The 13,098-nt window shown below is 38.0% G+C and overlaps 1 protein-coding gene and 1 long non-coding RNA gene across 5 annotated transcripts in view; both read left to right on the top strand.

Moving 5' to 3' along the window:
- The window catches only part of Slc46a3 (solute carrier family 46 member 3), a 23,988-nt gene extending 18,922 nt beyond the window's left edge, over window positions 1-5,066 (top strand). For all 4 annotated transcript variants that reach the window (XM_004631054.2, XM_023715038.1, XM_023715037.1 and 1 more), the window contains 2 exons: window positions 2,180-2,336; window positions 4,690-5,066. In XM_004631054.2, coding sequence (XP_004631111.1) covers window positions 2,180-2,336; window positions 4,690-4,774 — 242 coding nt within the window. In that variant the 3' untranslated portion in view covers window positions 4,775-5,066. The remainder of the gene's footprint in view (window positions 1-2,179; window positions 2,337-4,689) is intronic.
- Window positions 5,067-5,229: 163 nt separating this feature from the next.
- On the top strand, window positions 5,230-12,632 carry LOC111816720. The gene is made up of 2 exons (XR_002821067.1): window positions 5,230-6,969; window positions 11,776-12,632. It is a non-coding gene; the product is annotated as an uncharacterized LOC111816720 (long non-coding RNA).
- The last annotated feature ends 466 nt before the right edge of the window (window positions 12,633-13,098 follow it).

Raw genomic sequence — 13,098 nt, 5'->3', positions numbered from 1 at the left:
AAGTCCGCATCTTGTACAGCAATTAACCACTAAGAAGAATATATGCAGTGTATTATTTGTTGAAAAATAAAAAAAAAGAAAAAAGAAAAAAGAAAAAAAGACAGAAAAAAAGACAGAAAAAAAAAAAATAAAAAATAAAATAAAATCTCTGTGCCCTATACAGAAGTGGGACGCATAGGTAGAGCCATTTGGACTAGCTATTTTACCTTGCTCATGAACTTGCAATTATAGATAAGAACACCATAAAATAGACTTGATTTTTAAAATTCTGTTAGGTTCTTTTAAAGTTTAGAAAATAAGGGGCTAAACTCACATGCATTTAATCTCATTTATCTCTATAACTGCTGAACAAGTTGAACTGCTCAGAGTTTAGCAACAAGCTAAAGCTAGTTCATCATAGTGCATGTATCTGACAGACGGTACCCTGTCTGACCTGCTTTCTATCAAGAATGGATTAAAGCCCTTACATAATACGACTAGCACTCTGCAGTCCGTCCTCCATAGCAGAGCACATACCTGGCTGCAGCAAGGATCACAAATAAGAGAAAATAGTATTGTGGTAGGCAACTAGGAGAACTTTCTTCAAGTGAAACTGGCTTCACATATTATCCTAAGTTATGGAGACAGTCTGTATAATACTTAATGATTGATAAGTGGGGTCCTGATTTAAGCATTTTACTCATTTATTTGACAAATGTCTATTAAATGTCTATCATGTACCAGGAGAGCTGGGCCCTAGAGATATATCAGCAGTCAAGGTAGATGTGTACTTGGCATCAATAGAACAAACCTTCATTTAAGTCCAAACACCATACAATATTTTGCAGGGATTTATGTTTTATGAATGCACATGAGGAATTTGAGGCATTGCATGAAGATACATACAGTATAACGAAGTAGAAACATCTTAATGGAAAAAATTCAGTGTACAGTCTAAAGACTAAGACCTTTAGGAAAACTGAAGTATAGACCTGAGAAGTGTAACCTAGTTATGAAGACAGTCCTTAAGCTTGACCTCCTATTCCTATTAATTCAAGCAAACACAATTATTTTCATGTTTTGCATTGTCCAAAAATAGACTGCAGTTGCCTATAGGAAAGTAAGTTTGGCAAAATAGTAGGGAACAAGCGCACACATTTGATGATAGAGTTTGCAGAAGGCAGAGACCACCTGAGACCTGAGACTGAGGAAGTCATGTTGGTCCAGCTGAAAACGGTCACAAAATTTTATATTTAGAGATGCAAACAATGACAAAAGAAGAGAGATACATCAAGATATCTAGCCTGTCCCTAGTGGTTTAACTCTTCATTCAGTGTGGTTTTGGATTCCAGGTGCAACTAAAAAATTAGACAAATGATGTCAATTTTTCTCTAATTGTAAGCATGGGCCGCACCTGCAGTCATTTCGCGCTCCGAACAAGGCTGAGTACCCTACCCTTTGCCTAACTTGTGTACAGACAGCAAGGGTGACTGCCAAGGAGTCCTGCTCTTCTCAGCCTGGCAAGGCTCCCCAAATGAGGGGTAGGTAAGATAGAAAACTACATTTTAAAGAACCATTCAACATCACAGTGTGGCATAAACTGTCACTGGAGCCTCAGGGTAACTATGACAGATGCAAAAGTCTAGTGGTGACATTTTTTGGGTCACTTTGGAGGGATGAATGAAACTCAAGTTGAAGAATGCACAATAAGAATCTTATCTCTGCTTGTGGCTGTCTTGCTCCAACTGAGCAGCAGAGGAAAAGGACTTCTTTGCCTTTCCAAAGGAGCTTAGGGAGCCTCCTGTCACTGTGTCACAGATGAACACAGAGTGAGAGATGCCATCCTGCACAGCAGGGCTATGTAGGGCTTGGCCTTCAGCTGTGGGCAGGAAGACGACACTGCAAATCCAAGCAGGTCAGCTGTGAGCACCTTTGCAGCTTTGACCAAGGAACACTGGGACTCAGCTCTTCCAGTTTTCAGCATCTCTGGCATCGCATCCAAGGAGAGCTCTTTGTGGCCTCAGGGTCTTCATCTGCAAAATGGGTGACTTTTCCAGGATTTTGATAGAAGAGTTTTCCTTTACCCAGCAGAGCCCCCATGTTTGCTCTTTTCCATGAATAACAAATTTTCTCCGTTAGTTTCTTGTTTTATAATTCAAGTCATTTCTTCTTTTCCTCTCTACACCTCTAACCCGCACAGGTACGCTCTTTGCTTGTATTGCACTCCTAGAAATCCTTGGTGGAGTCACTGCCACTTCTGCTTTTAATGGAATTTATTCGGCCACTGTTGCTTGGTACCCCGGCTTCGTGTTTTTGCTGTCTGCTGGCATATTACTCATTCCAGTGATCAACCTATGGTATGTAATTATTTTAAATATTTTTTTCAAAAGGTGACCAGGTTAATTTAATTCCCCAACCTCACTAGTAAAACTACATAGATCTGTTGGAATTTTGCCTCAGATTTCTTTTCTCAAGAATTTTTCAACGTCAAAACATTTGTCAGTAATTCTGGAATTGTAGAAAGAGATGGTGGTATAGCTAACCAAACTAAGAGAAAGAAAGATTGGGTTAGAGACCCTAAGAAGTTTTCCTCTGTTTTTTGTGGTACAGGTTTTTTTCTCTGTTTTGTTGTATGGGGGACTGAACTAAACACACCTTGCCATTTTTTATTTTCAGACAGTCTAAGTTGCCAGGTTGGGTTCAGTCTGGCAGTCCTCCTGCCTCAGCCTCCCAGAGTAGTAAGATTATAGGCATTTGTCACCATGTGTCTTTAAGTATAAAAACTGATTAATTTTTTTATCTTAGAGATATATTCAAATTATGATCTCCCTGAGTATCACATCTCCTAATGTCCAAAGGTTGCTCTAGTAAGATTTACTTTATTCTAACTTTTAATTTTTATTTTTTGTGGTACTGGGGATTGAACTCAAGACCCTGCGCTTGCCAGGCAAGCACTTATTCTACTGAGCTATCTTCCCGGGCCCTGAGATTTATTTACTTTAATATGTTTCGTGGATAAATGACAAAAGCAGATAGAATGCACCCAGTAATTATATTAGTGGGGTTGAAGTGGTGAGGTTGGAGCTCCTTAACTTGTTTCTGTTGAACTTTGTCCCATTCACATAGCTGGTAGTGTGGTAGGTGGGAGGAGGGAAGGAAAAGCTTCCTAAGGAGCTGGACCTTCTGCACTCCTTAGCATTTGAGATAAGGTTGTGTGGAAGGAGGAAAAAGTACCCACAAGAACTGACACTCAGCATTCTGCCAAGACCACGGACTCAGAGTCTGGCCCAGATCTTATTCACAGTGGGCCCTCAAGAGATACTGCCCCGATTAAATTCTCATGCAGTACCTAGCTCTGTTTCAGACAAGGTACAGTGCTCAACACTATTTTCAGTTCTCCAATATTGACAAAAAGGGCTTTTTTTTGGCAGTACTGGGGATTGAACTTGGGATCTTATGCTTGCTAGGTGGGGTACTTATGCTGCTGAGCTATGTCCCTGGCCCTGAAAAGTGATTTTTACTAGTTGTTTTTTTTTTTTTAGACTGGGTTTCGCTATGCAGTGCAAGCTAGCCTTGTACCCACTAGGTAGATGAGACTGGCCTCCAACTCGCAGTGATCCCCCACCTCATCCTCCTAAGTGCTGGGATTACAGGCATGTACTACCACACCTGGCACTAGGTGTCTTTTTAAGAAGTGACCACTCACCTACTGAATTAGCAAAATTATAATCCCACGCCGTGCTTATTATCACATGTTGAACAGTCTGTCTCTTAAGTTGTTAGTAGTAACATTATTCAGTTCTATTATAAAGCAAGTGACAAGCATGTGCTAGAAGCTTTCTTTTAAAAACTACACATTGATGGAAACAGTGACTCAGGAATATTATAAAAATATTGAAATAAAAAGCTTATTCCAACAAAAAATAAGTGATCAAAATGTCCAAGAGTAAGGGAATGTTTAAATCAGTGATACCCGGGCTGGCCAGATAGACTAAAGTGCCTGCTTAGGCAGAGCACAGTGGCTGAGAGTGTGATGCTGGTCCTGCCCCCAGGGTGCGCTGAGATGGTGACTGAGACTGGGTGTGGTGGCGTGGACCTGTAATCCCAGCGCTTGGAAGGCTGAAAACAGGAGAATCACTACAAGTCCCATCTACATGGTGAGACCATGTACTAAATAAATAAATCAGTGATACAGCCCTATCATGATATGTGACTTGATTAGAAATGCTTACATAAATGGGTAGTTTTTTTTTCATATACATGTTAAGCATATTTGAACAAAAGGTAGTTATCTTTTTAATAAATATAGATGGGCATCTGAGTTTTTAGCTCTTTTCTTCAACATTTTTAAAATCAAAATCTGGTATTTTATCTCCAAATATCCTTGCTTCCTAGTTTCAGTTCCACCTATTGAACAAGAACTTCAGTAATAGCTCTAGTTGTAAGCATTCTATGAGGACTCCACAGAGTAAAAAGTGGGGTATATGGATATCTGAAGGGTCTAGAAGAGAAAAACCTCACGGAGATGTTTTATGATTTTGAGAATGTTCATAACAAGTCAGTTGAAATCAAAGTACCAGGATGGTCCCATTATATGTAATTTGAATAATTTATTAAAAGCCACCTAACCATGGACAAGATAGGGTATGGATGACTCATCTATGCACTGTCTTCATCTCCAATTCACAATGTCTTGTTTTGATTTGACAGTGCCGTCAAGTGCATCAACGGCAGTGAGGGCAGCTATGTGGTTCTTACAGAGGAAGAGCCCACAGAAGACACTTCAGACCGATGACTGGGAACATGAATGGGACATACAGTAGCTCCTGAGGACTCAGATCAGCTGTGGAATCAGTGCTTTATTAATCATCCATGTTATATATCCTTTTCCCTAAACAAATCTGAATCAGAGCCTGGCTTTCACTTCCTCCAGGACTTGGGCACTGTGAGGACTTTGTGCTTATGTTGTGATATGTTTACAGTATACCAAATAACAAATCTCAGAAAACTTCTCAGTTTGGGCTTAAAAGATGAAACTGAAACTGAAAAGAGGAAATAAGAAACTTTAATAAAGTCAACAGCAATAATCTCACTGACTACTCCAGTCTCTCTACAGTGAAACTGGGGAGAACTTTTTTACTTCACCTACAAAATGGAATTCTGTCAGGGAACTTCAAAGTATAATGAAAAATTATGAAAATGACTGATCTTAAAGTAATGACTTAAGTTTCAAATATTTACACTATGATTTCTCCTATCCTTTAGTAATTGTTTTAAATTTTGTCTTTGGTACTGGGGATCAAACTCGGGACCTTGCACTTCCTAGACAGGTGCTTATGCTGCTGAGCTATCTCCCTGGCCTATAATTTGTTTTATTAAGCCAATCATGGCACTGATGATAATCAAGTCTTTTAATAGACACATAATCCTTAAGAGAAGCATGTTAAGGACTGTACATTTATTACTTTTCCTAATTTATTTCATCAGTGACAAGCATTTTTTATATGTAACACAGGTGATTGAGGACTGTCTTACAGAATTTTAAAATTCAGCAAACAGCTAATTGTGATGAAGAGAAATACTACAGAGCAATGGTGGCAAACGTACAGCACCACACCAGCCACACAGAACCCTCTGTCGGCACGAGCCAAGTTGCTGTAGCAGCCAGGCATCACCTAACAGCTGTTCCATCTAAACTACAACCTCGGTATTTAGGTGTAATTATACTTTGAAGTAAATAAATGGACTTGAGGTTGCCATTTGGGGACTCGGTCTCTAAAAGCTTCACAGTCATTACTGTAGAGCCAATATTCATTCCTTACATTCAGTAAAGCTTGGCTAGGAATTCCATTAAGCTTGACTAGGAATATTACCTCTAATCTTACTTATGACCTCTTGGTCAGCGTCAGGGCATTTCTAAAATATAGATCTTGTACTGTACAAGTTAACACTCCTTCAGTATCTGTCATCTATAGGGAAATGATCGAACAAGTTTTCACGAACTGTCCCCACTGTATCTTATTAAGTAGTGCTTTATAGTCATCCTGGGATCCACCCTCTCTTAGAAAACACATGCTCTTGTACCTCCATGTCTTCTTACATAGCTCCATTTACCTTCCTCCCACCCAAAACCAGAACCCTCAGCCAAAACATTGCTTCTCTGTGTAGATGACTGTATTTGTCACTTTCCTGTTGCTGTAGGAGTTTTTGACTCATAGTTTCAGAGGAATCAATCCATGGTCAGCTTGTACACAACAGAAACAGCATGGTGGAAGGGCTGAAGAGAGGACAGCTCATCCCATGGCATCCAGGTAGCAGTAAGAAGCAGAGGATGAGGATAAACCCTTCTAGGTCAGGCCTTCACCTCCTAACAGTACATATTAAATCAAGTACTAAACTTGATGATTGAATCCACTGATGAGTATAATGTCCCTAATGACTGACTGCATCACCTTCCAAACATGAGAGTAATGGAGGCATTTTAGACCTAAACTACAATACTGGTATTCTTAATATTTGTCACTCACCCTACACCCCCTCCAAGGCCCTTGTAGCTCTGTGTGTGTGTGTGTGTATGTGTGTGTGTGTGTGTGTATTAGTCAGTGCTTACTAGAGTCAGATGTAGAAGAGTACAGATGTCTGTCTGTGTGCTGGAGACCTGAAGAATTCAGTCAAGGGCTTGGAGCCCATGGCAATGTCCCATCTAGTCTGCATCAAGGATTTGTACCCATCAGCCCCATGGGCCAGTGGTGGAAGCTGGAAAGCCTGTGCTGGCAGTGTGAAGGATCTGTGCCAGAAGGCCAAGAGATCTGAGCTCAAAGCCAAGAGACAATGTCCAAGAAAAAGACAAGGATTGATGTTCTCCTGAAGGAAGACAGCAGTGAAAACTCCTTTGAAGAAAAACCACAGAAAAGAAGCTTCTTCAGGAAAATTGGCAGCATGCAATCTTGGTCTCCTGTTCTTTTATGCAATTCTGGCAACAATCCTTAGGTGGGTCTTCCACGTCCAGAACCATGCTAACTCAGTTCTGCTGGGCGTTCCTACTCAAACTGACCAATGATTAATCCACCAGTGTATGTGTTTGTGCACACATGTGTGGGTGCCTAAGTATGCATAGTAACTATGTTTTGGTTATAGTTATTATTTTTTATTATTTGCTGTATGATTAATAGTGTTCATGGCATGACTACAAAACGTTTTGTGAAAATTATTTAATGTTATGTATTAAGTGACTTATGAGGTGATCACAGATATCATGCCGTAAGCCAGCCTCCTGAACAAATTGAAAAATATGCTTATGCCTGTATATTTTAAAATCAATTTATAGTATTTTCATAGGTCCTCCAATATCAATTTTCTGATTCACCATATGTAATAACACAGATGCCTTAAAGTGCTGCTAAATGGTTAACTTCTTTGTAATTTGAAAGCAGACACATTCTTCCATTTTGTAGTACTGCTTTGGGATGTTTTTTCCCTGTAAGGTAACCAATCATTTCTTGACTAGCAAATAAAACTTGTAATTTAATACACTAGGAATTCTAATTTCCAAGACCATAGTTTTTAAGTTTGGTTAATGTCTTCTAGGTGAAGGGTTGACATAATAACTGTTTCTCAGATGGACTGATGGATTTTTGAGTTCGATTCCTGTTTGATACTCTTCCAGAACCAAAAGAAAAATTTTTAGGATTTACAGGTGTTGAACTCTACTAAGAGATCATTATTACTAAATCTGATGCTAGAGACTTAGTTGATGAGATGGGGGGATGTACTCAAGACAAAACAAACAAAAGCTCTAATCTCCACTATGCAACCTATAAGAAAAAGGAAAATAAAAGGACTGGTCTTTATGGAGTCCAGATATAAGACAACCAAAAAAGTAAAACCATGTTTCTTCTTATCCAGCAGTGTAAAATAAGAGTTAAATACATCATACCTACTAGACACAGTATTTCCATCATTAGAGAATATTTCTTCTATTTCTACAAGGATCATCCACAGCCTGCACTGCACAGCCTTAAAATCATCGAAATCCTTTCTTTTCTCTCTGCCCTTACACAGTAGTCTCATCCTACCTTCAGTGTTGCTTTTCATAATTTTGGTTACCTATGGCCAACTAAAACTCAAACATATTAATCTATGTCTTGACTCTAAAGAGACTACATTTATATGCCTTTATATGCCTACTGTATTTTTATAATACCCTAGTTGGCATGTAGCTATGGTTGTTAATCTTTTACTTTGCCTAATGTATAAACTTTATTATAGGTATATATGTATAGTACTATCTGCAGTTAAAGGACTCCACAGGGTGTCCTACATACAACATATCCCGTGGATAAAGGGAAACTATCACATCAGCAAATAACCTCCCAATTACTTTCAATATCCCAAAACCTTGGTAATAAAAATAAGGTGTCCTGGGTTGAGTAGTCTTTTAAAGAAATGCCTGAGAACTATGCAAAGGAATTTCAAAAAGAAAAAATGCCTTGGCCTCATGCCCTAAGGGTTTGAACTCAATAGGTCTGAGATAGGTTCTTGGAACCTATTTTAAAATCCTCTCCCAGGTGACCTAAGCACCTGCATCTGGAAACTGCTGCCTAGATGAACATTTTTCAACCTTAAATGCACTTTAAAATAGCATGGGAGCAGGCAGTAAAATAAATACACAGTGATACTCAAGGCCAGTAGATCTCTACCTTGCCTGCCAAATCAAAGTGCCTGGCGTTCTTCTAAAACATCCAGGCTTACAGGGCTGGGGAGATGGCTCAGTAGAATAAGTGCTTGACTGGCAAAAGCAAGTGTCTGAGTTCAATCCCCAGTTCTGCCAAAAAAACCCCAAACAAAACAAAACACCTCCAGGCTCAACCCAAATCAGTCAAATAAGAATTGCTGGGAGTTAGACCTAGACAGTACTTTTTTCAGACAGTCTCCAGGTGTTTGTTGTAAAGACATCTTTATTGTAAACACTGGCATTATAGAATGTGTAAAGTAATACTGATGTGAGACTCCTAGCAATTTTCAGCACATGGTGGCTTATAAAGCAATCTAATTTGCCTAGTTTGAGACAGTCCTCATGTCTGATTCTGGCTATCATGACAGAAGAAGTTGCTTGACCTTTGTAGATTTAAGTCCTTGCCTAGGGACTGTTTTCTTAAGAAGGACACATTGCTAGGATATGAACAAGATAGGGGCCTAACCCAACTGATTTTGCTGCCAAACATTTAAGAGGCAAATAAATCATTTCTACATGAGCTTTTCCAGGAAACAAAAGCAAAAAGCACTTCACAAATCATCTCATGAGGTCACTATTTTCCTGATGCAAAACCACACAAAGAAACAAGAAAATAACAGACTAATATCTCTCAGGAACATAAACAAAAAATTCACAAAATATTATCAAGTAATATATAAAAAGGAAAACATATCCTGACTAATAGGATCTAAGCAGAAAATGATATATTTGAAAATTCCTCAACATTTGAAAAATCACTTAATTTAATACACTGCATTAACAGACTAAAGAGAAAAATATCACATGGTCCATCAAAGAAGATAAAATTTGTTAACAAAATTCAATGTCTATTCATGATGAAAAAAAGCTTAAGAAACTAAAAAGCTGATAAAGGCATCTGTTTAAAACAATACAGTTGATGACATTTTATGGTGAAATGGCCGTTTTCCCACCTAGGCTAGAAATAAGGAGAGAAAACCAAGCCAGCACCAAACTAGAACTCCTATCTTAGTTATAAAACAAGAGCACAGAAGAGAAGGAAATAAATGCAAATGGGGAAGGAAACGATAAAGCTGCATAATCCATATATACAGATAAAAAACTCTAGGGAACCCTCTGTTAATTTACAGTGCAAGAGGAAAAACCTGGACACCAAGACTAAGAAAGACAAGATTTGGTTTCCTCTAGGTACAGGCTGGCTGAAATCAGAGCAACATCAGTGAGTATCTGGAGGGGAGGCTACGTGTATATATAAGATTCGGGGCTGTAGTCCCAAGGAATCTGGGTGGGATGTGTGAGGTCAGAGCTGCAAGGACGGACTGGCTCAGGTGTTCACAGAAAGCTGGCTCTTCTGGTGTCAGGGAGGCAGCAGTTCCAGACCTAAATTGCTTAATGGCCATCAGTTCTGTTTGTAGAGTGCACCATGTTTATTGTAAAGGTCTTTCTCAGGTCAGGACTGACGCCTTCATTTTTTAAAAAAGAAACTACTAGACCTAATAAGTGGATTCAGAAAGGTCATAGAATACAAATCCAAATACAGAAATCTTCTGTATTTTAATATACTAACAATAAATGACTAAAAAGTAACAGTAGCACCAAAAACAAAACACAAAGTAAAATATATATAACAAAATATGTGTAGTACCTGTACATACTAGTGTACACTGAAAACAAAAAATACAGAAAAATTAAAGATCTAAAGAAACAGACATAACATCTTCACGAATAAGAAGGCTCAACACTGTTAAGATATCTAAGTTAATATAAAACTTCTAGAAGAAAACATAATAGAAAGTCTTTGATATCTTGGGCTAGGAAAAAATTTTAAAGAGAATCCCAATAGCACAAAACATACATATAAAAAGAGATTAATTAATTTCACTGCAATTTAAAATTCTGGTATTTGAAACACACCATTAAGAAAATGAAAAGGTAAGCTAAGACTCCAGAAATATTTGCAGTACGTTTATGTGCTAAACACTACTTCTATTCAGAATATACAGACAAGTTTTACACCTTAGACAAACTAATTTAAAGCAGGAGTGTGTGTGTGTTGGGGGGTGCTTGATACAAGTTACTAAAAAGACACAGTAATTCCCAGCATTCAGGAGGCCGAGGCTGGAGGATCCCTATGAGCTCGAGGCCACTCTGGGCTTCAGTTAAGCTGAAGACCAGGCTGAATTACACAGTGAGATCCTGTCTCAAAAAGACAAAAATAAGTAATAAAAAGATAAGTAATATTCAAATATTAGTCACAAAGGAAATGCAAATTAAAACTAATGAGACTCCTTCACACACTCACCACAATGTCTAAAGAATGACAGCAGCAGGCACTGGTAACAATGTCAAGCACATGGGACACTCCTACACTTACTATCACTCAGCAAATCCACTCCTAGGTTATGTGCCTGAGACAGATGAAAACATTCGTACTGAGGCTTGTAAGCAAATGGTCACAGGAGCCAAAAACTAGAAGTCACCCAAATATCCTTCAGGAGATGAAATGATAAACTAAACGTGGTAGACAGCTATCATAGAATACTACTAATAAAAAAGGATGACTACTGATGTATTCAACACATTTTTATAACATCATACAAAGCAAAAGAAACAAGACAAAAATATAGACTGCATGGTTCTATTTATATGAAATTCTCAAGGCAAAATAAAATGGTATGTGTCAGAAGGCAGGTAACAGGTTGATTACAGGGAGTTATTGATAAATTAAACAGCAATCACAGTTTTTTGTTTTGATACTGGGAATCAAACTCAGGACCTCACACTTACCAGGTAAACACTGTGCTACTGAGTTATATCCCTGGTCTCTAGCACTGTGGTTTTGTTAAGTGTTACAAACTGAAATATTTACACATAGAAATGTCTAAAATTTTGTTTAAAATAATTGTGAGAGGGAAAGCATATGAAAAATGTAAGTAAGACTGGCCATGAATATATTATTGAAGCCAGCTGATAAAAGACCTGAGATTTTTCTAACTACCATTGGGTATTTGAAAATTTCCCAATTAAAAAGCCAAATGCACACATTTCGTATGCCTTTTCAGTTTCCTCTGTCATCTCTAAACTTAAGTGCCTTTGAAGCTATGATATGGAAGAAAGCAAGACCTGAACACCTGCCTGATTTCCCCCTCTACATTCTCACTTGCCATGTGATCTGCAGAACATTAGGACAGTTAAGGTCAGTAGCTGTCCTTGTAGACAATGGAGTATTTCTATGACTATACCTGAAATATCTCAATTTAGTATTCTGTGAAATAACAATAATGCTAAAAAGGAAATTTAGTACTTTCAAAACAATGTAATACTTTTAAAATTGGTCTACTTGTTCATTACAATGATTAAATTTAGAGCACACAAAAGGTATTGATAAAAATAGACTATAAAACATTAAATGTGAATCCGTAAGTCCCTCAGATATTTTAGACAGAGGTAGAAAAATGGGGGGGGGGAGATATTTGCTTTATAAAAACTTGTTAGCCAATTGTGGGGAGCCAAGATTGTTGCAAAGCCCAGGGCCTCTGGGGATGTCTAAGGACATGACCCCACTGTCTGATACATACAGTATGATACATTTATGTAAGCATGATTTAACAAATAGCTGTGCATGCACTAGACAGTTCCCACAGAACAGAGAATGCAAGCCTGATAACAGCTACTCTATCTTGAGTCGAACAATAAAAATGCTATTTGTTGCCGCTATCTGTGCTGTGTTTTCTTTGGGGACCTCACCTACAACAATACCTCTTCAGCCCCCTAACCCCAATACTAATACAAAATAGAAGAAATAATGAAATATGATTTTGCAGAACTCTCTCGACCCTAAGACCCTAAGTGATTCAGGCTAATTTTTCAGGGATACTAAAAACATTTCAGTGAAAGTTCTAGGGGAACAGGATATACCTGAAATCTCAATATTTCTCCTTGGATTACTGGTTACAGAAGGAAAACTATTTTTATAGTGGAGCATTCTGGAAATCATCACTTGTTAACCAAGTGATCAAACTTAGCAGCACCACTGAGGGACAGCTAGCTTTGCATGACTCCTGCTGAGGCACAGTAAGTGTCTATTGACAAATTTGTGGACATCTTGACAAAAACGTTTATCCTCAATGTACTCAGGAGGAAATAAGACAGCATGTTAGCAACTGGTGAATCTACATAGAAGTCATGTGGATATATTTCATATTATATTTTCCAGATTTTCTCTTAAGTTTCAAATTTTTAAAATAAAAAGCTGGTAAAAAATTAAGTTTTAGTAAAAATCTAGTACTGAAAACAAATTAAAAAGGGTGATTTTAATTTTTCGGTTAAAATCAATTCATCTCACTAAAAATAAGTATAGACAGTTAACACAAAATTCCTCCTAT

The sequence above is a fragment of the Octodon degus genome, unplaced genomic scaffold, assembly GCF_000260255.1.
Source record: "Octodon degus isolate 3935 unplaced genomic scaffold, OctDeg1.0 scaffold00038, whole genome shotgun sequence".
Taxonomy (NCBI): Eukaryota; Metazoa; Chordata; class Mammalia; order Rodentia; family Octodontidae; genus Octodon; species Octodon degus.
This window is presented reverse-complemented; position numbering and strand designations above follow the sequence as displayed.